This window comes from Pseudophryne corroboree, chromosome 6 (assembly GCF_028390025.1).
Source record: "Pseudophryne corroboree isolate aPseCor3 chromosome 6, aPseCor3.hap2, whole genome shotgun sequence".
NCBI classification, from domain to species: Eukaryota; Metazoa; Chordata; class Amphibia; order Anura; family Myobatrachidae; genus Pseudophryne; species Pseudophryne corroboree.
This window is the reverse complement of record NC_086449.1, coordinates 552638663-552662844: the sequence shown is the minus strand read 5'-3', so window position 1 is coordinate 552662844 and position 24182 is coordinate 552638663. Positions and strand designations below refer to the sequence as shown.

General features: G+C 44.8%; 1 protein-coding gene across 1 annotated transcript in view; it reads left to right on the top strand.

Annotated features, from left to right (window-relative positions):
• The window catches only part of PTPRQ (protein tyrosine phosphatase receptor type Q), a 517581-nt gene that overhangs the window by 127624 nt on the left and 365775 nt on the right, over positions 1-24182 (top strand). The window contains exons 8-11 of the mRNA XM_063927718.1: positions 7449-7648; positions 10890-11133; positions 20453-20581; positions 21992-22138. Of these exons, the coding sequence (XP_063783788.1) occupies positions 7449-7648; positions 10890-11133; positions 20453-20581; positions 21992-22138 (720 nt within the window). The remainder of the gene's footprint in view (positions 1-7448; positions 7649-10889; positions 11134-20452; positions 20582-21991; positions 22139-24182) is intronic.

Sequence of the window (24182 nt, the reverse complement as noted above, 5' to 3'; positions counted from 1 at the left end):
GAAATGTTTGCAGTAAGAGTGGATGAGCAGGGATAAGTGGTCCCTGGATTTGAGCAAGAGAAGATTGTTGGTGACTTTGGCATGGGCAGTTTCAGTGGAGTGGATGAAAGTCAGATTGGAGAGGACCAAGGATAGAATTGATGAGGGTGGTAGTAGGTGACAGTTGTACACAAGCTGCTCCAGTATTTTAGATGTAAATGTTAGAAGAGAAATGGGGTGGTAATGGGCATGTTTTTTTTTTTTAGAATAGGTAAGACAAGAGCAAGTTTAAAGGTTGATGGAAAGATGCCAATGGAGAGAGATAGATTGCAGAGGTGAGCATGCTAGGAGCAAAAACTGTGGATTTGAGAATAAAGGAAGTAAGAGGGGATGGTATCCAGGGGGCAGGTAGAGGGGATAAAGGAAGACAATGAACTTTCATTACCCATGGTTTGGTGGAAAGAACACAAGTGTAAGTGGCAGAAAGGAGGGGAAGGTAGGGACAGCTGAAGAATTATAGGAGATGATTTCATGAGGAGGCGGTGGGTATTGGAGGACTGAGAAGAGATGACAGACTTAAAGAAGAATTGCTTATAGAGAAGGAAGATATAGGATTGTTTAGGGAGAGCACAAAGTTGTGGGTTGAAAGCACATCACTCTGTCAACGTGGCACTTCTAGAAGTGCCGCTTTCCAATGTATTTTCAATGGGCTTTTACAGCCCGCGGCATGGCTCCGCACCCCGCTTTGGCCCCTGTCCCTCTGACAAATCTGCCTTTCAAATCCAAATTACCTGCAAAAAGGATTAAAATAATGTAAATGTAATGACACATAATATGTGTTATAAGTATCTTCTTTGTATTATTTTAATCATTAATGACAGGGGAGGCACTGCCTTCCCTGACTGCACGTCCCTGGTATATATATGTGTCTGGGACAGAGAGCATAAATGCAGAGCCGTAACTAGGTATGTGCTAAGTGTGCCTTGCACACAGCGCACTTGCGGTGGGTGCGCATAGTGCACTGTGTGCTCCCGACTGGCCGCCCTGTCAGTGATTGCTGCTGGCACTTTTTTTTTTTTTTTTAAATGGAGATCAGCAGCAGTACTGCTGCGCTGTCTCCACGATTTGCTGGTAAACTGGCCCCATCCTATCCTTGGTGGCCGTGCTCCCCCTCCCTACACTGGCCGATTCAGGACTAAAGTTGCTGGGTGCCGTGGCTGCCGTCCACTATGAAATAACCCAGCCACATGCAGCACAGTGAGAGGCCGGGCATCGCGTATGTCTGAGCCGGCCTCTCTGTAATTGGTCCGCTGTCAGGGAAACGCTTTCAGCTCCTCTTCCTTGAGTTTATTTCTGCAAGGTGCGACGATGAGCTTAGCTTTCCGGCTTCTGTGGGTGCTCTCTCCCCGCACAGTGTTTGGCGCTGCAGAGTACATTATGACAGAGGAGGAACAGCTCTTGTACCTGCTCCTCAGATGCTGATCCCGGACACCAGCGCCAGTCAGTAGGCCTAGGTAAGTGGGAGGGGGGCTGGCCGGCTTTGCTGCTCTCTGTGACCTGCTCTATTCCCTGGCTCCAGCCCACATGTAAGAAGAGCTTTCTCCAACCCCACACTCACACACAATGCACTGTACATACACCCACACACTGACACACATAGACCCGTAATGTGTAAAAAGGTGACGCTGTCTGCCGTAATGTGTTAAAAGGGATGCTGTCTGCCGTAATGTGTAAAAGAAGGGACTCTGTCTGCCGTAATGTGTAAAAAGGTGACGCTGTCTGCCGTAATGTGTAAAAAGAGGGAGCTGTCTGCTGTAATATGTAAAAAAGGGGACGCTGTCTGCTGTAATGTGTAAAAAGGTGACGCTGTCTGCCGTAATGTGTAAAAGGGGGGACTGTCTGCTGTAATGTGTAAAAAAGGGGACACTGTCTGCCGTAATGTATAAAAAAGGGGACGCTGTCTGCCGTAATGTGTAATAAGGGGACGCTGTCTACCGTAATGTGTAAAAAAGGGGATGCTGTCTGCCGTAATGTGTAAAAAGGGGACGCTGTCTGCCGTAATGTGTAAAAAGGGGACGCTGTCTGCCGTAATGTGTAAAAAGGGGACTCTGTCTACCGTAATGTGTAAAAAGGGGGACTGTCTGCTGTAATGTGTAAAAAGGGGACTCTGCCGTAATGTGTAGAAAGGGGACGCTGTCTGCCGTAATGTGTAAAAAGGGGATGCTGTCTGCCATAATGTGTAAAAAAGGGGACTCTGTCTGCCATAATGTGTAAAAAAGGGGACTCTGTCTGCCGTAATGTGTAAAAAGGTGACGTTGTCTGCCGTAATGTGTAAAAAGGGGGACTGTCTGCTTTAAAGTGTAAAAAAGGGGACGCTGTCTGCCGTAATGTGTAAAAAAGGGGACTCTGTCTGCCGTAATGTGTAATAAGGGGACGCTGTCTACCGTAATGTGTAAAAAAGGGAACGCTGTCTGCCGTAATGTGTAAAAAAGGGGACACTGTCTGCCGTTATGTGTAAAAAAGGGGACTCTGTCTGCCGTAATGTGAAAAAAGTCACGTGATTCGTGACGAAACGCGTTAGGCTCCTCCCCTAACTCTGATCACCGACTACTGAACTTTATCCACTGTTACCGTTGCTTCACGGGGACACGTCCTGTCATCCTATAGAAGACTCCCCTGATTCGCAAGAGGCTGCTCCGGCTCACGTCACCATCTGGCATTCCACTCACACTTCCAGTGGCTGCTATTCCATTGCTGAAAATCCCTGCAACAACGGCGGCTTCGACCAGCGCCATTGCACGGCGCCTACAGCCAGCAGAGGGTTCTCCCGGCAATTAAGGACGACTGCGGTCAACGCTGTATCACGGTACCCACAGCTACCAAGGGTTTCTCCGTGTAAACAGCCAGCACACTGCCTTTCTGGCCACAGCCACTGCACGGCTCATTTACCCAGTCAGCAGCACTTCTGATTACCAACACTGGCTACCTTTAAGTGGACATTAAAGGATTCTCCTCAGCCCTTGGGAGACTACCTGAAGTTCCTGGCTAAACCACTTCAAAGACGCCGGTAAATATACAGCAGCCTCTGCTAGAGCTACATAGCTCATTTCTTTCATTCATCGTTTAAACAATTAGTGAGCTGTAGCGGACTTCACCGAGGACGCTCGGTGTCTATAGCCCCAGGACAGTTAATTACACAGCACTAATTGCTATCATTATTTTTTGTCGGGACTTATATGTCTTTACAAGCTGTAGTGTGCATGTTGCCTCTGCACCTGTAGCTAATCTTTGCCATTGAGTTACTTCCTTCAATTGATACAATTCATTAAGCATGGATGTATAATGTTACAATTTTTAAACAGTGTTATAAACTTTCTTTTGCACTGAGTTAATATTCAACACATTGTTCCAACATTTTTTCTGTGGATACTGCTCATTAGATTTATCTACGGTTTTCAGAGTACATGTAAATTTAGAAGTTTTAGATATCTGTGTAATAGTTTTTTATTGGTGTGTTATTATTTTAATAAATATATTTATATATATTTTCTTGTTTGTCAGCTCTCCATAAATTTGGCATATTAACAACACTGTAGGCGCAGCTAATTCCTTCCTTTTTCTTTGTGCATAAACTATCAGAGGCACATACACAGTGCTTCTTTGGCTGCGCCCCACTGTTGTTTTCACTTATCAATATTCTTAGGCGCTTCAAGCAGATTCATTTGTGTTTTTGTTTTTCCAAAAAGGGGACTCTGTCTGCCGTTATGTGTAAAAAGGGGGACTCTCTGCTGTAATGTGTAAAAAGGGGACTCTACCGTAATGTGTAGAAAGGGGACGCTGTCTGCCGTAATGTGTAAAAAGGGGACGCTGTCTGCCATAATGTGTAAAAAGGGCTCTCCTGGTGTAGTGGCGCTACTGTGCGGCAAAATTTGAATAATGGAGACTACTGTGCACCGTAATTTGAATTGGTATTATTTTGTGGCCACACCCCTTCCCCATGAAGCCATGCCCCTATATTTTTTGCGCGCCGTCCACGGCGCGCACTGCCCCTATTTTACATAAAGGGGGGGGGGCGCTGATCCCATTTCTTGCACACAGCACTAAAATGTCTAGTTACGGCACTACATAAATGTGTGAAAGGTAGGTAGATGGGTACAAGGCATGTTCTTTTTAAAATACAGCACACTGGGCAACTGCCCAAGGCCCTACAATTCTGGGGACCTTCGAGCAGGGGCTGGCTGGGACAAGGAGCTTTTGCCCACCCTGGCTTGTGCCAGCTGAACTTCTTGGGAGGCAAGTAGAGAATGCTGCCTGGCTGCTCTGATTGTGAATTACACATACTCAGGGCATAATTCAGCATGAGACGCATCTGCGATGCGGTCACATGCTGAAGCCCTTCTGCAGTGTGCAACAGCATCTCACTTATGCAAACGCCTCTGCCTGATTGACAGGCAGAGACGTTTCGAGGTGCGGGGGCGTCAACGCGGCATTTAAGGGGAGGCGTTGGGTGGGTGCGGTCTGAACAACGCAGGCTGCGTAGGCAGGGGGCTATCCTTATCATGCGAGTGCTTTGCTGCTTAGCAAAGTGCTTGCATGTTAGCGGGGGAACTGGCATGCGGGGTGGTCCTGCCCTGTGCTGGACGGCCCCCCGCATGTTAGTGTAATAAGTTATAGTTGTGCGAATAGTTGCACAACTACAACTCATGCTGAATTGATATCTATATGTGTGAAAGGGAGGTGGCTGGGACAGGAGCACATATGTGAGAGGTAGTTTTCTGGGGTATCTGTATGTGAGCGGGAGGTGGCTGGGAATAAATGTGTCATGTGTGCAGCTCGGCATATGTGAACATATCAATATATACTGTAATTTGGTGCACATCCATCTTACATGTACAACTCTAAATTGGTGTGTTTTATTGGTGTGAACTGCTGCATTATAAAATATTACAGTGATTGGGCTGTCCTGACTCCTATTCCATCATAAGTAATAACAAAAAGAAAACAAAATAGGTAATTTTTGTGAAAAGTTCAAAAATAATGAAATCAGGTCCTTATTCAGGCTTGCTAGCAAACCAAAAAAGCACAATAATGGTCAAAAACCATGTTGCACTGCAGGTGGGGCAGATGTAACATATGCAGAGAGAGTTAGATTTGTGTGGTGTGTGTTAAAACTGAAATCTAAATTGCAGAGTAAAAATTAAGCTAACATTACATGAAAAAGCAGCGAGCATTTACCCTGCACAGAAAAGATATAACCCACCCAAATCTAAATCTCTCATATGTTACATTAGCCCCACGTGCACTGCAACATATATATATATATATATATATATATATATATATATATATATAGTATTATCCAGTTGCTTGCTTTTTTGCTGTACTTACAAACATGAAACAAAAATATTAGCAAAAACTATCTACACTGCCCATACCTGACTGCTGTGCCCAGTGTCAAAATAGTCTGACTCTTCATGTTTGGTCATGCAGCTATCATATCCACAATCACTGTGGGGTAACTGTGGAAAGAAAGAAAAATCACAAATGGGCAGCATACAGCACATCTCAGACCTCCAATGTGGCCTTTCAGCTATTCGCATGCAGTCACATAGCCATTGGACCTCTCCACATGCCCCTTACATGCCATCAGACTTGCATACATGCCATTTTTTTTTCTACCTACATCATCACAACCCCATAATACCCATTAGAATCCCCCAAATGCCCCTTACATGCCATCAGACTTGCCCACGTGCCCTTTTCATCTCCTACACCATCACACTCCCATAAATACCCATTAGACCACCCACATGCCCTTACTGATGTTTTCTTATATCCCTTCTCATCCCCCTAACATGTCCTGTGCATTTCCTCTCTGTTACTGTAACACACTGGGGGGAGCAGAGAAGGCTAAGTGATTGGAAGAGGTATGACAAATGTTGGGTGGCTATGTGACAGACCTTTTCCCTAAAGTGTTCTTCCCCGTACCTTGTATGCAGTACCTTTCTCAGAGGTAGGATAGATTGATACGCAACAGAAATGAGACAGCAATTCCAACAGGGTGTTTTTTTTTATTGAGCCACAAAGAACTCTGGATTCAAGAGGATAATTAGTTATTTGGCAAAAATTAAACAATCACAAGAATGAGTTGGCATTAAAGAAGATTGGCAAATCACAGTTGACTTTAGCTGAAAACATGCAGGAGCATTTAGTAATTCAATAGGACAATTAAACTAATCACAGATATATGAACACTCCAATATAACACAATAATAATGAGGGTGATGAGAAGAGTGATGGAGAATACAATTATCACTGACAGTTTCTAAATTCCTGGCTTTCCCTAACAAGAATTTCCCAATCTTCACCGGCAAATAACATTGGAGCTCTCTTTCTATCCTGAAGTGCCGCAGCTTTGCAATGGCACATGTAAGCACAATGAATCCTGGGTTAACAAAAATGTCACCATAACTTGCGATATTAGTGTCTCTCAACAAATGCAGCTTACTTAGTTGTAATGGTTCCTTGGGTAAATAAACTCAGTTGTTTGCATGTAAAGAAACTTAATTTCAATTGCACAAGTGACTCAGGGGAACATGTACTAAGCAAAAGTGGAGAAGTGAGCCAGTGGAGAAGTGGCCCATGGCAACCAATCAGCTGCTCTATATATGTTTATAGTATGCAAATTATAAATATTCGCCAATGCTAATTGGTTGCTATGGGCCACTTCTCCACTGGCTTACTTCTTCACTTTTATCACCGCTTAGTACATGTCCCCCTCAGTCTCCTTCTCCTCAAAGATCACTAAATAAACACTGCATGTATGACAAAGTCTTACTTATCCAGTAATTTTAACGCCCCCTTGGAACTCCCACAAAGAGCACATGGTCTTAAAGCTGTATGCTGCTGCTCCATGGCCTCGGGAATATGGCACTTGGGTATGATGTCACAGCTAAGTACCACACTCCCAGGGTAAGAAAGCAAGGCTTTCTCCCCATTCTCCTGCGTGAGCTGTGGGGAGTGGGTATCCCCTTTTGAGTAGAGGGTACCCAAAGTGCTTACAACAAATGCATGTACTGTATATCTAGATGCATGTTTTGATTAACCACTGTAGAGTACTTTAACGCATATATGTTTTATATATATATATATATATATTATATATACTGTATATCAATTTAGTAGGAATCCACTGCTTTGCCTTTATTAAAAGTATTGTACATTTTATTTCAGTACATGAGAATTATTGTCTAAAGCACCAACATCTGCCACAGCACTGTACAAAATAAGCAGTACATACATGCAGAAATATCTGATGTATGAACTGAACCCCATTAAGTCTATGTGGGTATGGATATGTACTTCATAAGATAATTTAAAATATGGCTTCTTCATTTATCTCAGTTATGTGTAATCAGAACATATCTGACATTACACTACCATAATGTACTCATCATTTATTGTTACAGCTCCAGGTAAAGTTGTGAATCTGACTGTTGAAGCACTAAATGCATCTGCAGTAAATCTTACCTGGTTTTTACCTCGACAACCACATGGAAAGATTACCAGCTTCAAGATAAGTGTCAAGCATGCAAGAACTGGAGCCATCATTAAGGACACTACCGTGAGGGTGGAAGAAATTCTGAATGGAGAATTACCTGAATGTACTGTAAGTTGTGCTGCATGTCCACAGTCAGTTGTTTTTGTTGGCATATGTGTGTTCAACTAGAGATGTGTGATTTGGTTCTTTAAAACAGGGCTAATCTTAGCATATATGCACAATGGCCAGCTGCAGAGGGCCACACGATTCTAGGGGCCTTCAAGCAGAGACAGGTGGTGGTCACACAATCAGAGCAATAAAGCCTGCTGCCAGACAGTGAATGGCTGTCAGCATGCTAACTGGTAGTGACATCCATTCTCTGTACAGTATGGAAACATATGGAGAAATGTTGCAGGACTGCAGGGGGGATACAGTATGTTATAATTTTTTTAATGAGTTCCTGTGAATGAGTGTATAGGGGCACCAGGGCATTGCTTTGCCCAGGGCCCTGCTTTAGAAATCCGTACCAACCATAATTTTGCGAATCTGAACCAAACCAAGTCCCAGGTTCATATTTCCTGAGGAGATCTAATCCTTAAAACAAGTCCTTATTTGGATCTTCCTGCGATTCGTAATTCGGGTTTCAAATTTGAATTCTGCGGTTTGGATTGCAAAAATGACATGACTTCAGCTGCTTTTATTCATTTTCAAGAAATCCAAAAACCAGGATTCGGATTTTAAAATTAAGGGTGGTTTTGCAATACCCAAACCAAAACACAACCATGAAATTAGAACCAAAACCAAAACACGAGACTCAACGCATATCTCAATGTACAACTGGCAGTGGTATGACAGAGTGTAGGTACCCACCAGCGGATTCCCTGAGACAACGAACAATACAGTACATAACCAGTGGGGTAGTTTATTCACTAGTAATGGGATTTGTACAGCCATACTCTTGTGAAGCAGAGCTTCAACATATACAATAGGTCACCAGAAGGTGACTGTATCATGGTAGCAGTGTAGGATGCGAGCGGGATCAGCATCTCTGGAGTCATTGTGGAATGCAGTAATTGCAAAGTCATACTGACATGCATGCACAGAAGTAAGGTGGCCATTTTGGTTAGGGAATGAAGCCTCCCTAAACGAACCAATATGGATTATGGGCCTAATTCAGACCTGCAGCCGTGCGGTCGATCACAGCGGACGCTTGCAGGCACTGTGATTGAGAGTGGTGGCCATCAGGGGGTGTCTTCGCAGCATCAGAGTGGCAGAGCCTACCTAAAACCCTTACTCTAACATGTGGGGGGATGCCCAGCGCAGGGCAAGTCCACTCCGCATGCCGGGTCCTGCCCTCCCATAAACATCGCAAGACATCGATGTTCTCGCATGTTTAGGGTTGCCTTCTGCCTACGCAGCCTAGCTACAAAGGCAGTCGGCAGGCAGTCATCTTTTGCATCGCAGCGGCTGCGTGTGACGTCATGCAGATGCTGCGGTCCACCCCACAATCGGTCTGGACACCCCGCAAATGGTGCATCAACGCCTACAAAACGGTGCGTTGATGCCCAGTTCCCGCCCCCCCCAGGACTTAGCTTGCAAATGCGCGTGATTGCAAGCTGAATCCTCGTGCATGCGCACAGCTGCCTGTGCACATGCGCAGAAGTGCGAAAATCGTCAAAGCGATTTTTGCACTTCTCCGTCTCTTACTGAATCGGGCCGTTAGCTTCGATGGGTCCACGGTCTAATTGCGGACGCATCAGGAGGCGGTCTCACACATTCAGGCGGCCTTGCCCTGTGCTTGGCGACCCCCCAGCATGTCAGGAGATGAACGGAGATCTGGCTGCGTATGCAGCAATCTGCGTTTATCTATGAATAGCCCCCTATGTAAAGTAGTGCTCTCTAGCTTCAGCAGTTTCATTTAAGTATATCATTTTGGCAGCTGCAGCTCTCAGGTCTGACAAGTAAACTGTGGGGGTCATTCCGAGTTGTTCGCTCGCAAGCTGCATTTAGCAGCTTTGCACACGCTAAGCCGCCGCCTACTGGGAGTGAATCTTAGCTTATCAAAATTGCGAACGAAAGATTAGCAGTATTGCGAATAGACACTTCTTAGCAGTTTCTGAGTAGCTCCACACTTACTCGGCATCTGCGATCAGTTCAGTCAGTGTCGTTCCTGGTTTGACGTCACAAACACACCCAGCGTTCGCCCAGACACTCCTCCGTTTCTCCAGCCACTCCCGCGTTTTTCCCAGAAACGGTAGCGTTTTTTTCACACACACCCATAAAACGGCCAGTTTCCGCCCAGAAAAACCCACTTCCTGTCAATCACACTCCGATCACCAGAACGAAGAAAAAACCTCGTAATGCCGTGAGTAAAATACCTAACTGCATAGTAAATTTACTTGGCGCAGTCGCACTGTGGACATTGCGCATGCGCATTAGCGACTAATCGCTCCGTTGCGAGAAAAAAATAACGAGCGAACAACTCGGAATGACCCCCTGTGTTTGCCACTGAAAATTTTGTGACATTAAATTTATGAAGATTATCTTCCAAATGCCATATGTCATTGCTGGAAAAATAGGGCGTTCTGAAAACCTATAATTTAAATATTACATTTTCTCATTGCCCCAATACAGTGAAATTACTAGAGAGCTGAATAATAGTAGCTAGTTATATGTACATAGAGCCATTGGCGTATCTTCAATGGGTGCAGTGTGTGCGTTGCACACGAGCCCCCAGGGTCCAGGGGGCCCACACTGCATACCCTGCACCCATTGTTTTTGCAACACTCACCCTCAGGAGTCCCTCGGCACAGCAGCACTTCAGAAATCACTGAAAAAATTATTCGGCAGACATTTTCCTCGTGTTTCACCATGCGCAGTCAGAAAATCACTAGGAAAATGTCCGCCGTGCCATTTTTCCAGAGACCTGTGCATGCGCACTAGACTCTGGGACAGCACTAGGGTCCCTTAGTGAACCTAGTGCCCAGAGTCAAAAGCGCTACCGGCTAGAGAGGAGGGGGCCCAAAATGAGTCTGCACACAGGCTTCCTTCTCTCTGTGCCTTCATAAAGCTCAACCACAACACCAAACATTCTCGTTCATTTTTCACAGTGGTAGAAAATTACGAGTTATAGAAAGTACAGTAATATTGTTTTGAAATAGAAATATTCTTGCTGAATTCTTGTACAATACGATTGGTTTGTTCACAAAAGAAGAGACTAATGAAATGTTATATAACTTAGAAGTTACAATTATAGAACATATTGGTTTTGTCATCTATTATTGAATCAGAAAATAATGGTGACCTCTCAGTACAGTATTATATGTTGTATTGTAATTGTCTTATTGATTGAATAAATGTTTTATTTTAGGATAAAAGTGAGTCATTTTTATGGCGCACAACAAGCCCTACAGCAACGCGTGGTCTGTCTACAACTACAGCTTCACTTGTGTCACAGAGATTAACCTCTAGGAACTTTAACACCATCTGGAATGAACCAATCACTTATATTGTGGGTCAGCTAAGACCATACACCACCTACTTATTTGAAGTTTCTGCTGTTACCAATGAACCAGGCTACATTGACAGTACCATTGTCAGGACACCAGAATCAGGTGGGTGCACGTTTTTCACTTGTAGAGAAGATTCTAAAAAGCAAACAGAAGCAAACTATACAGAAATACACTAAACATGCATTTATTGATTTTTCCTATATGTATTTCTCTTATGTCCTAGAGGATGCTGGGGACTCCAAAAGGACCATGGGGTATAGACGGGATCCGCAGGAGCTTGGGCACACTAAAAAGACTTAAAACTGGGTGTGAACTGGCTCCTCCCTCTATGCCCCTCCTCCAGACCTCAGTTAGACTTTGTGCCCAGGAGTGACTGGATGCACACTAGGGGAGCTCTACTGAGTTTCTCTAGAAAAATACTTTTGTTAGGTTTTTTATTTTCAGGGTGACCTGCTGGCTACAGGCTCCCTGCTTCGTGGGAGTGAGGGGAGAGAAGCAGGACCTACTTCTTCTTAGTTTAAAGGCTCTGCTTCTTGGCTACTGGACACCATTAGCTCCAGAGGGTTCGATCACTTGGTGAGCCTAGCTGCTTGTTCCCGGAGCCACGCCGTCACCCCCTCACAGAAGCCAGAAGGCAGAAGTCGTGTGAGTATGAGAAGATCAGAAGACTTCAGGACGGCAGAAGACTTCAGTGACGGAAGGTAAAGCACAGCTCCATGCTCCCACAAACATATCACCAACGGTTGTCACTGGGTGCAGGGCGCTGGGGGGGGGGGGGGGGCGCCCTGGGAGGCATGTTACTGAAGTTTTGTAAGGGCGGCATATGATTGTGGGTGCTGAGGCACCTTTTACAGACCCCCGCCGGCATTTTACATGAGTTTGAATTTGGCGGGCCGAAGCCGCCGGGAAGGGGGCGGAGCTTCGGTCCGCGGCTCACACGCGCCATTTTCTCCCTGCACCAGACGGAGGGAGAGACGCTGCCGGGACCTCCACGCTGATTTCGAGTAAAGGGGGCATCTCCAGAGGGGAGCCGCAGTGGGGTACCAGTCTTTTTGATAATAAGGCAGCGCTGGGTATATATATATTCGTGTACCAATATACAGGCGCTGGGGCGTGAGCTGGCATACTCCCTCTGTCTCCTCTTCTGGGCTGCATTGTGGGCCTGTCACCTTGCTGGGACGGTTCTGTGTGGGTTGTGTGTCGGTACTACGTGTCGACATGTCGGAGCCTGAATGTTATTCACCAGAGGAGGTTATGGGAGGTGGGGATGCGGGGCTAGATGTAGCACTGTCGACGCAGCCGACTCCTGATTTACTAGCACTCCTTAATACAATAAATTCCAATGTAGCTTCTTTATCTAAGAGGTTAGATAAGTCTGAGTCACAGACGCAGGTGTGGAAAAAGTCCATGGAGGAGGCTTTATCTCAGGTACAGACCCCATCCGGGTCTCATAAGAGGCCTTTTACTCAGGTGGGGGATACGGATACCGACACGGACTCTGATTCCGAGGTCGATTTCACTGAGGCTGCTTTATGTCCACAATTAGTTAAGAGTATTCAGTACATGATTGTGGCTATAAAGGAGGTTTTGCAAATTTCTGATGAACCTGCGGTACAGGAAACAAGGATTTGCTTGTTCAAGGGAAAGAAACCTGAGGTGAAGTTTCCCCCCTCTCATGAAATGAATACTCTTTGTGAAAAGGCTTGGGAGTCGCCGGATAAGAAATGGCAGATTCCCAAGAGGATTTATATGGCGTATCCTTTCCCCTCTGATGACAGGGAAAAATGGGAGACATCTCCAACTGTTGATAAAGCTCTATCCCGTTTGTCTAAGAAGGTGGCGCTTCCGTCTCCTGACACGGCAGCTCTCAAGGATCCGGCGGATCGCAAGTTGGAGACGTGTCTGAAGTCCATTTTCGCTAATACGGGTGCATTGCTCAGACCTGCTGGGGCGTCGGTATGGGTGAGTAGTGCTATTGCTAAATGGGCTGAGAATTTAGCTAGTGACATGGATACTCTTGATAAAGATAATGTCCTTCTAACTCTCGGTTATATTAAGGACGCTGCGGATAACCTAAAGGACGCGGCAAGGGACGTCTGTCTCTTGGGATCAAGGACCAATGCCATGTCGATATCTGCAAGGAGGGCCTTGTGGATCCATCAATGGAATGCTGATGCCGACTCCAAGAGGTCTATGGAAGCTCTACCCTTTAAAGGTACTGTCTTGTTTGGGGACGGCCTGGCGGACCTAGTCTCGACCGTGACTGCGGGTTAGTCCTCTTTTCTTCCTTATGTTCCCACACAACAGAAAAAGGCACCACATCAACAAATGCAGTCCTTTCGTCACAACAAATACAGGCGTGGGAAAGGTTCATCTTTCCTCGCCTCAAAGGGTAGAGGACGGGGAAGAAAACTTCCTGCAGCCTCAGGCGCACAGGACCAGAAGTCCTCCCCGGCTGCTACCAAGTCCACCGCATGACGCTGGGGCTTCCCTGGGGCAGTCCGGACCGGTTGGGGGCCGTCTTCAGGTATTCAGCCAGGTCTGGATTCAATCAGACCTGGATCCTTGGATGTTAGAAATCGTGTCTCAAGGATACAAACTGGAGTTTAGGGAGATGCCCCCTCACCGGTTCTTAATTTCGGCATTACCAGTGGTTCATCCGGACGGGGAGGTGGTCCGGGCGGCGATTCAAAAATTGTGTCTACAGAAGGTCATTGTTCCCGTCCCTCCGTCCCAGCGAGGGGAGGGGTTCTACCCGAGCCTCTTTGTGGTATCGAAACCGAACGGTTCGGTCAGACCAATTCTAAATCTAAAATCCCTCAATCCATACTTGAAAGTCTTCAAGTTCAAGATTAAATCCCTTCGAGCGGTGATTGCCAGCCTGGAAGGGGGGGATTTTATGGCGTCAGTCGACATAAAGGATGCCTACTTACATGTGCCGATATATCCTCCACATCAGGCTTTCCTCAGGTTTGCGATACAGGATTCTCATTACCAATTTCAGACGTTGTTGTTTGGGCTTTCCACGGCTCCGAGGATTTTTACCAAGGTCATGGCAGAAATGATGGTTCTTCTTCGCAAACAAGGGGTTTCAATTATCCCGTACTTGGACGATCTCCTGATAAAGGCGAGGTCCAAGGAACGGTTGCTGAGAAGTGTAGAGTTGTCACTATCGGTTCTGCGACAGCACGGTTGGGTGCTCAATTTGCCGAAATCCCAGTTGATTCCGACCACTCGGCATCCTTTTCTGGGCATGATTCTGGACACGGAGTTACAGAAGGTATTCCTTCCAGAAGAAAAGGCTCAGGAACTGCAGACGATGGTCAGAGAACTTCTGAAGCCGACGAGTGTGTCGATCCATTATTGTACTCAGGTTCTGGGGAAGATGGTTGCGGCGTACGAAGCCATTCCATTTGGCAGATTTCACGCCCGCGTGTTTCAGTGGGACTTGCTGAGCAAATGGTCCGGATCTCATCTACACATTCACCGGAAGATAAGTCTATCTCCCAGAGCCAGAATTTCTCTCCTGTGGTGGCTACAAGCTCATCACCTCCTGGGGGGATGCCGATTCGGTATCCAGTATTGGGTACTTCTGACGACAGATGCAAGTCTCCGGGGCTGGGGCACAGTCACCCAAGGAAGAAATTTCCAGGGAAAATTGTCGCTCTAGGAAGCCTGTCTCCACATAAATATTCTCGAGTTAAGAGCCATTTACAACGGCCTGCTCCAAGCAAGAAGTCTTCTTCAGGATCGACTGGTCCTGGTACAGTCAGACAACATCACAGCGGTGGCCCATATAAACCGGCAAGGCGGAACGAGGAGCAGAGCGGCAATGGCGGAGGCCACAAAGATCCTTTGCTGGGCGGAACAACACGTCAGCGCACTGTCAGCAGTTTTCCTACCGGGGGTGGACAACTGGGAAGCGGATTTCCTCAGCAGACACGACCTCCATCCGGGAGAGTGGGCTCTGCACCAAGAGGTATTTGCAGAAGTGACAAGACGCTGGGGAATTCCGTTGATAGACATGATGGCGTCTCGGCTCAACAAGAAGCTCCCGAGGTATTGTTCCAGGTCAAGGGACCCACAAGCCACTGCAGTGGACGCCCTGGTGTCTCCGTGGGTCTTCCAGTCAGTGTATGTGTTCCTTCCACTTCCTCTCATTCCAAAGGTGCTGGGGATCATTCGTCGAGCAAGGGTTCAGGTGATTCTCGTTGTTCCAGACTGGCCAAGAAGGGCCTGGTACCCGGATCTTCAGGACTTGCTGGTGGAAGATCCTTGGCCGCTTCCTCTAAGAGGGGATTCCCAGGGAAGTCATTCCAACTCTCATTAAGGCTAGGAAAGAGGTTACGGCGAAACACTATCACCGTATCTGGAGGAAGTATGTTTCCTGGTGTGAGCTTAAAAAGGCTCCTGCGGAAAATTTTAACTTGGGTCGTTTTCTCCACTTTTTACAGGCGGGCGTAGATGCAGGCCTGAAATTGGGTTCCATCAAAGTGCAAATTTCGGCTTTGTCTATTTTCTTTCAAAAAGAGTTAGCTGCCCTCCCAGAGGTTCAGACCTTTGTGAAGGGTGTGATGCATATCAATCCGCCGTTTGTACCTCCTGTAGCTCCATGGGACCTCGATGTCGTCTTACGGTTTCTCATGTCTTCCTGGTTTGAACCTTTGCGTAAGGTTGAGTTGAAATTTCTCACTTGGAAGGTCGTTATGCTTTTGGCGCTGGCATCTGCCAGGCGAGTGTCGGAATTGGCAGCTTTATCGCATAAGAGCCCGTACTTGATTTTTCATTCGGATAGGGCGGAATTGAGGACTCGTCAACAATTTCTACCGAAGGTGGTTTTTTCATTTCACATTAACCAACCTATTGTGGTTCCGGTAGCTACGGAAGAGGTGGCGATTCCAAAATGTCTGGATGTTTTAAGAGCGTTAAAAGTATATGTTTCTAGGACAGCTGTTACTAGGAAAACTGAAGCGTTGTTTGTTTTGTATGCGGCCAACAAGATTGGTCATCCCGCTTCAAAACAGACTATTGCACGCTGGATTTGTAGTACGATCCAGCAGGCTCATTTTTCGGTAGGACTGCCGGTACCGAAATCGGTTAAAGCCCATTCTACCAGGAAAGTGGGCTCATCTTGGGCGGCTGCCGGAGGTGTCTCGGCGCTACAGCTTTGCCGAGCAGCTACTTGGTCGGGTTCGAACACTTTTGCTAAGTTCTATAAGTTTGATACCCTGGCCGATGAGGACCTGGCGTTTGCTCAGTCGGTGCTGCAGAGTCGTCCGCACTCTCCCGCCCGTTCTGGAGCTTTGGTATAATCCCCATGGTCCTTTTGGAGTCCCCACATCCTCTAGGACGTAAGAGAAAATAGGATTTTGGTACTCACCGTTAAATCCTTTTCTCCTAGTCCGTAGAGGATGCTGGGTGCCCGTCCCAGTGCGGACTATTACTTGCAGTGTGTTTTCTTACTGGTTAAGTTACTTTGTACACGAGTTGTGTATTGGTTTGTTGCAGCTGGTTGCTGGAGTTTTATGCATACTGTTATCTGGTTTGGTGTTATTCCGGTTGTACGGTATGTTTATGGTGTGGGCTGGTAGTTTGGTAGGCCTTAGTTAAAACAAAAATCTTTCCTTGTACTGTCCGTCTCTCCTGGGCACAGTTCCTATAACTGAGGTCAGGAGGAGGGGCATAGAGGGAGGAGCCAGTGCACACCCAGTTTTAAGTCTTTTTAGTGTGCCCAAGCTCCTGCGGATCCCGTCTATACCCCATGGTCCTTTTGGAGTCCCCAGCATCCTCTACGGACTAGGAGAAAAGGATTTAATGGTGAGTACCAAAATCCTGTTTTTTTTATTATATTTGAAGTCCTTTTATAAATGCACATATACCTATTTTATATATATATTGGTGTCAATAAATGAAAATTGCATTTTTAGTATGAGACAACATTACATAGTTGCCTACCTTTCCTCATTCTTCAGGAGACTCCTTGAAATAGTAGCAATCTCCTTCACTCCCTAAATAGACCATCAATCTCCCTGATTGTACCTTATCCCCATAATGTAGCTGTTACATTCTTGGGGGGGGGGGGGGGGGGGAGAAATCAGAGATACATACATTCAAATGGGTCATCAGTGCCATTTCCCTGCATTTGTTATAAGGCACAATGATCCTTATGGTTACATGCATTTGAAATAAGATTTCTCGTGGCCACTTACAGTATATATACTTACAATATGTATAGTTTGGAGCAGAGAAGGGAAAGGGGGGACATGATAGAAACTTTCAAATATATCAAGGGTTTTAACAAAGTCCAGGAGGGAAACATTCTCCAAATGAAGAGAAGCAATAGGACACGAGGACATGCACTGAGACTGGAGGGGGGGAGGTTCAGGGGAAATTTGCAGAAAAATTATTTCACAGAAAGGGTAGTGGACAAGTGGAATAGCCTCCCATCAGAGGTGGTAGAGGCTAAGACAGTAGAGCAATTTAAACATGCATGGGATAGACATAAGATATCCTTACAAAGAAATAAGGATCAAATAAGGTTAGAGATAAAAATAATATTAAAAAAAAAAAAAGGGGCAGACTAGATGGGCCAAGTGGTTCTTATCTGCCGACAAATTCTATGTTTCTATGTTTATATGGAACCTCTTGTAGGACACAATACACAAACAAATCCTGAAAAATATTAGTGACTTTTCTTCAACAAGTAGATCTTACTAACTTTGAGGCTCATTTACATTTGGATGTAACTCATTTTTCTAAGACACCTCTCAGATGTAGCAGTACTAGTCCGCACTGATAGGTGTTACTGTCACAATCTCCCTGAAATGCTTTTTCAAAAGTAGGCAAGTATGCAACATTGCCTTTACTGCCTATCAAACCCCTATATCTGTTTCTAAATTAATTTGAGATTTGTTAAAGCTGAACTTAAAGCACAATACAGATAGCTTTTTGGCTTCAATGGAATGGGTTTCTAAAAGTCAAAACAGGTTCAGTTGCCAGGAAAGAAGGAGCTTCTGTTGTTTGTTCAGAATGTCTTAGAGTCTACTCTGAGCAAGTACTTCATCACAAAGCCTTATCCTGCCAGGTCTAATGTTATCAGTTTCACTTCTATCTCATTCTGAGGGCAAAAGACGTATGAGTTATAGGAATGCAATGTAGTGGTTCACTGCTTTTAATGATCATGTGGTTTTCAGTATGGTTAATGTAAGAGGTACTTGTATTTGTACAGTTGCCATGATGTACAGAAAGTAATCTACCTGAGCACTATAGGAACGGATTGTTTTCATAACTGGCCTGTAGATACAAAGTGTGACTGAAAAGTTGAAAGAATACATGGAATGTATTAAGGTTCATTGCCAACTGTTAGATTTAACTGTAGTAACTATTATACAGTACAGTATATAGGATGGTGACATTTTTATAAAGTAGCCTATTTTTTACTGCAGATAGCATTTATTAAAGTTTATTCGTAGTCTGTAAAACAGTTGGCAAAGTATCATGCAACATATTTCAAGCAATATAAAACCGTTATGTTCTATGGGCCTAAAAAAGCACACAACTGGGCAAAACCATGCTGCACTGCAGGTGGGGCAGATGTAACATGTGCAGACTGATAGATTTACATTTGGGTGGGGTGTGTTCAAACTGAAATCTAAATTGCAGTGTAAAAATAAAGCTGTCTAACATTTGTGGGTTACATGCAAAAGCAGCCAGTATGTACCCTGCGCAGAAATAATATAACGCACCCAAATCTAAATCTCGCACATTACATCTGCCCCACCTGCAGTGCAACATGGTTTTACCCAGTTGTCCAGGGAGAATGGAAGGCAGGGTCAGCATAGGCACAGAGCCCGGAGAGGGGATGGCAGGCAGTGGGCAGCCAGGTGACTGATGCTGGTGTATATGAGGGGTATAGGAAGGGTCCTGGCTGAAGAGCCTAACAGCTCTTCATGTCAGTGACATCATACCTGTAAGTAAATATGACATCACCCCTGTGTAACATGCTGTGTGTGTCAGGGCAGTATTTTCTATTGGGCATAATGGGCAGTTGCCCAAGGGCCCTAGGATTCTAAGAGCCCTGGACTGATAGTTGAAGGTCCCCTCTTTCCAGGGGTACAGGACTTTTGAAAATTGGCCCTGGGAAACCGGAGATATCCAACTTCAAAGCAGCAGTCCCTGTCCGAGTCTGTTAATTGCTCATCCTGGCCATATATCACCGGTTCTGTCTGACTTAGAATTTTTCTCAGGGTATCATCCAAAAGCTGGGACTCTCTTTTGGTGGACATTGGTAGCTTGTGGCTACCATGCCAAATTCCAGAGGTTACAGCCTTCCAGCAACCAGTCCCTGCTCCAGCTCCACATGCCTGGGATATGGTTTTTAGCAGTATTTATATATTTGTCAAGGGTCCCAGCCCATGCACTCAATAATAGTTAGGTAAACCACTGTAGCGGCTGGCCACACCCCCTCTGGAGACTGACCACAACCCTAAACATGGGCCCCTACCACTGCATTCCCCGGTGGCCCTTCATGCCCCAGCCCGACACTGGCTGCTCATCCTGCATGTATTCAGAGGTACTGAGAATCTGCGCGATGACCTAGTATGTGAAGATGGTACTGATGTTTCTGCAGTTATACGCCGGCGAACAGAAGTGAGGAGGCAGCAGTGGGGGTCCCTATAGTCAGGTTAGCTTCTGTGCATTTTAGCATACAGTCGTGAATGCGAATAGCAACCACATCTGAATGAGGCCCACTGTGCAGTGCATGCGCTGTAGGAGTTTATAGGTATTTTTGTACACATGCAGTAGCAAGAAATCGTGCAACTATGTAAATGTTGGCATTGCGAACACCTCTAAACCAGGCCATATGGTTATCACTCGTATTTTCTAATCCCTGATTTAAAGGTCTTTTAGGTGCTGCTCTTTTCACTTTTGATACTTTTATTATTACTTAGTGTCACTAAATAAAGTACATTTTTTGTACCTGGTTATAAAATTGCCAGTAAAAACATATTGTCAGGGACTACAGCCTGGCCTGCGGGTGATCACTGGGCACCTGCTGCCCATACAGGCTGTCGCACACATCCGAGTGCCAGGAACATTTCCCTTGCAGGTGTCCTAAAGGTTACATTTGTTTTAATAAATATTGAGCTGTAGCTTTCTAGAGTTTTGCATTTACCATTCTTTGTATGTGTTTTGTTTCTAATAATACACAGGAGCAGTGCTGAGTAATGGCAGTAGAAGGAATTACATAGATTTTATCGCTTTGTATTCTATGAACACAGAGTATGAATTCTATTCTGTTACTGTTATACTTTGTTTTTTAAACACACTGCTCCATTTACAAGTTATGGATGGCCTACTTGGTCTATTACGGTAATGCAGTCTGTTTCCTAGTGAATCAAACCTTGCTTTACTATTTCAGAGCCTGAAGACCCGCCTCAGAATCTTGTTAAGGGCAATATTACAGCAAGATCGTTTTCAGTCACTTGGGATGCTCCAACAATTGTGACAGGAAAATTTAGTTACAAAGTTGAATTGTACGGTCCAGTTGGTAAGTAATAATTAGTGCTTTTATTTACTAATACTAGTTCATTACTTTCATTTGCTAAATGGAATCATAGAATAATAATTTAGATTGGGTGCTTGGTTTCCAACAAATCATTGACAAATTCCTGCAGTATAGTATTACATTGGCGTAAATACACTGCACTACCTTCATTTACAACCATTGACAGTGACTGCATGCACTATGGGGCTAATGTAGAGTTGAAGCAAGTGCTTCCACATTGTGTGCATAGATGTAAAAGCTTATGTTCTCTCATATGCATAGGTGTATGCATGTGCACTGCTCCCAATGCGTACTCTAGAATTCCTAGCCATCGTGTAATAGTCATATCCTTGGTGCAAACGTTATATCATGAAACAGGCTAATCACTGTGCATTGCCTATGTGAGTGCTTCCCGTTATAGCCAGGTTACGCCCCTACAGTCACATATGGACTCTGCATGTACATACTCGCATATTCTTGGTTCTGGATCATGTGCAGAGTGAAAACATACAGCAATGTTCTGTAAACAGGCGTACAGTCAACTCATCAACCCCCAAGGGCATTTGGCAACTGTTTACAGAGGTCAATGCCTCTTTCTCTTTTCTTTCACTGCTTGGAAATGGGTTGTACACTACACTTGATTGATATTCTGTGTGACCAATGCGGGTAGGTGAGGAATGGAGGCCTCAACTTTACCATCACTTAAACGTTGCTAATGCCAACATTTTGTTAAAAACTCCACATGAAGAAAGTCATAGCTAATACGTTGGCCTAGCAGTTCAGTGTTGTAGCTCAAACACTATGCAGGCCTGGTGAGAAAACCAATAGGGATGAGTAGGCAGCGTTGTCTCAGGGAGCACTTTGTGCATGCTAGGGAGTAGGAGAAAGGCAGCATTTGGTAAGTCTAGACTTTTAGCTAGTGATATCATCTATTCATTGTGTTATGGACGTTCTTAAAACTGAGATAGAAAGTCAATAGTTAGATAGTTAAACTGTATAAAACAAGGAAACAAATCACTCTGGTTTCTGCCGCAGAACTCTCCAAATGTGTGTCATCAACCTGGAAATTTAATTTTTTTTAACAATTATCAAACATTAAAGGATGTTTGTATAATGTAATCTTGATTAGATTAGTTTTATCCATAATATAACTTCCCCACATTAAAACAGCCCTTTGCACATTGGCTAACTAATTGTTTGTATGATTGTGTTAGGTGAAAGCTGTGGGAAGTAATGGGTGAGGAATTTGCATACTGATTCTCTTTTACTGATATAATGGGGCTAATATTCATTATCTAATCTTGCAAAAAAAATGTAACATTTAAAAAAAAGAAATCAGTATCAACCGCAGCACTTAAAAATGGGCATGTGAAACATTTCTCTCACTTACAAACTGAATACTTTTCCCATCAGGTCGGGTTTTGGATAACAGCACAAAAGATCTCAAGTTTACTTTTATGAACCTCACTCCTTTCACAAGCTATGATGCGTACATCAGCGGAGAAACAAGTGCAGGTGTTGGGCCCAGAGCCAATGTATCTGTTTTCACTCCAGCTGAAGGTAACTGTGGCTTTCTTACAGTAGTTTATAACTGGTTGCCTAAATATATAATGTGGAAAAATATACCCTGCATTGTAATAGCTGATAACAGAAATGATTGCAGCAAAACAGCTAAAATGTTGTTCCTATGACTGAGCAAGCACGAGACCGGCGTGACTGTGGGGAAGTGTGGAAAAGGAAACAAAATTACTGTCATGGGTAGAATCAGGTTTTTTGTAACAACTATTCCAGAACTGAAAACCAGAAGGTGGCTTCTACCCTTGCTAGGAATACAGAGCTGCTCATTACTGGGCAGAGGAATCATCACAGCCCCTCCCCCCTGTTTATTTTACTACTAACGATCTGTTAGGAAAAAAACTGTACTACATTTATTTTCATGTTAATGGCACTGAGCAAATGACTTACTTTGGGCCTTATTCATCTTCAGCAGCAGATTCTGCTAAAAAGCAGAATTTGCTACTGCTAACAATCACATGCTGGGGTCCGCCCAGCGCATGGCAAGGCCGTCCAGAATATTAATCTCTGTCCTGCAATGTGATCGTAAACCAATTGCGATTGCATTGCAGAATCAGAAATTATAGTTGACCCAAAGCATATTCAGCCAGCATGCGTATGCAAGCGCAGCGCCGCCATTTTCGTTGTCTTAGCAGCCGTGTGTGATGTCACGCGGCCGTCCCTTTAGCGGTCCGGACATGCCTGCATTGTCCAGTCCACTTCTCCCTAATGCCGTATCACCCCCCTCCTTGACGCCAAATTGCGATCGCCCCCCTCCTGTCAACCAAATTGCGATCGCATCCTTCAATATTGCTAATTAACCTGAATAAGGGTTTAGAAACAATAAAACCAAACTGTAGTCAATGATATCTGCTTTATATCCACATGGTGGCAGTATATTACCAGTTCAAGTAGCTTCATGCCACACCATTGCTCACTGATGTCATCGTTTTCTACAAAAGAGCCTAGATACATTTTTATGAATGTTGAAAGAGGTTTAAAATAACTTAAGTAATATGTATTCAAAGAGAAACTTTGTGTAAAATGTGATACACCTGGTTCCAGTCTTATAAGACATGGAAAAGAGGCTTTTACAGTATTTGTGGGACATTTGCATATTGTTTTGCAAACTTAACTGTATTATATTAAGGTTTAACAAAGTTCATATGGGCTTTGTCAAGACCTGTCCCCTTGTTACATATAAAAAGTATATGCCCAAAAACTAGCAGAAATATTTTTATACACTTTGCTATATTAGTTGCAATTTGTTCATGTACACAAAAACATTGCAGTTATTTTATTTCTGACTGAAATGAAAGGTAATGTGCGGTCATATTGAATGTTAGAAAGCACATGTGGCCCTTGTAGTCCTATCACTAGTGTAAATGTTTTGCGCTTGTAGTACAGTAAGCACCTTGTTGCTATAATTACTTAAAGTACTATGGGGGTCATTCCGAGTGGATCGCTTGCTAGGAGTTTTTAGCAGCCGTGCAAGCGCATTGTCGCCGCCCACCGGGGAGTGTATTTTCGCTTTGCAGAAGTGCGAACGCCTGTGCAGCAGAGCGCCTGCAAAAACATTTTGTGCAAAACAAGACCAACCCTGGACTTACTCTTCGTGTGCGTTGATTCTAACGTTGGAGGGTTGGCTTTTGACGTCACACCCGCCCAGCGTTCGCCCAGCCATGCCTGCGTTTGCCCTGGCACGCCTGCGTTTTTCCAAAAACTCCCAGAAAACGGTCAGTTGACACCCAGAAACGCCCCCTTCCTGTCAATCTTCCTGCATTGTGCCGTGCAACTAAAAGCTTCGCTAGAACCTGTGCAAAACCCCAAAGGACTTTGTACCCGTACGTTGTGGTCCATATGCATGCTCATGAATGCCGATTTTTAGCCTGATCGCTGCGCTGCGAACAACGGCAGCTAGCGATCAACTCGGAATGATCCCCTATATGCGCACTGAAAAAAACAGCATTTCCATATATATAATCACAGGATACAAAAAAAAAACCTGTACGGAGGAATTGTGGGTAAAGGCTAGCAAGTAATCAGTGTT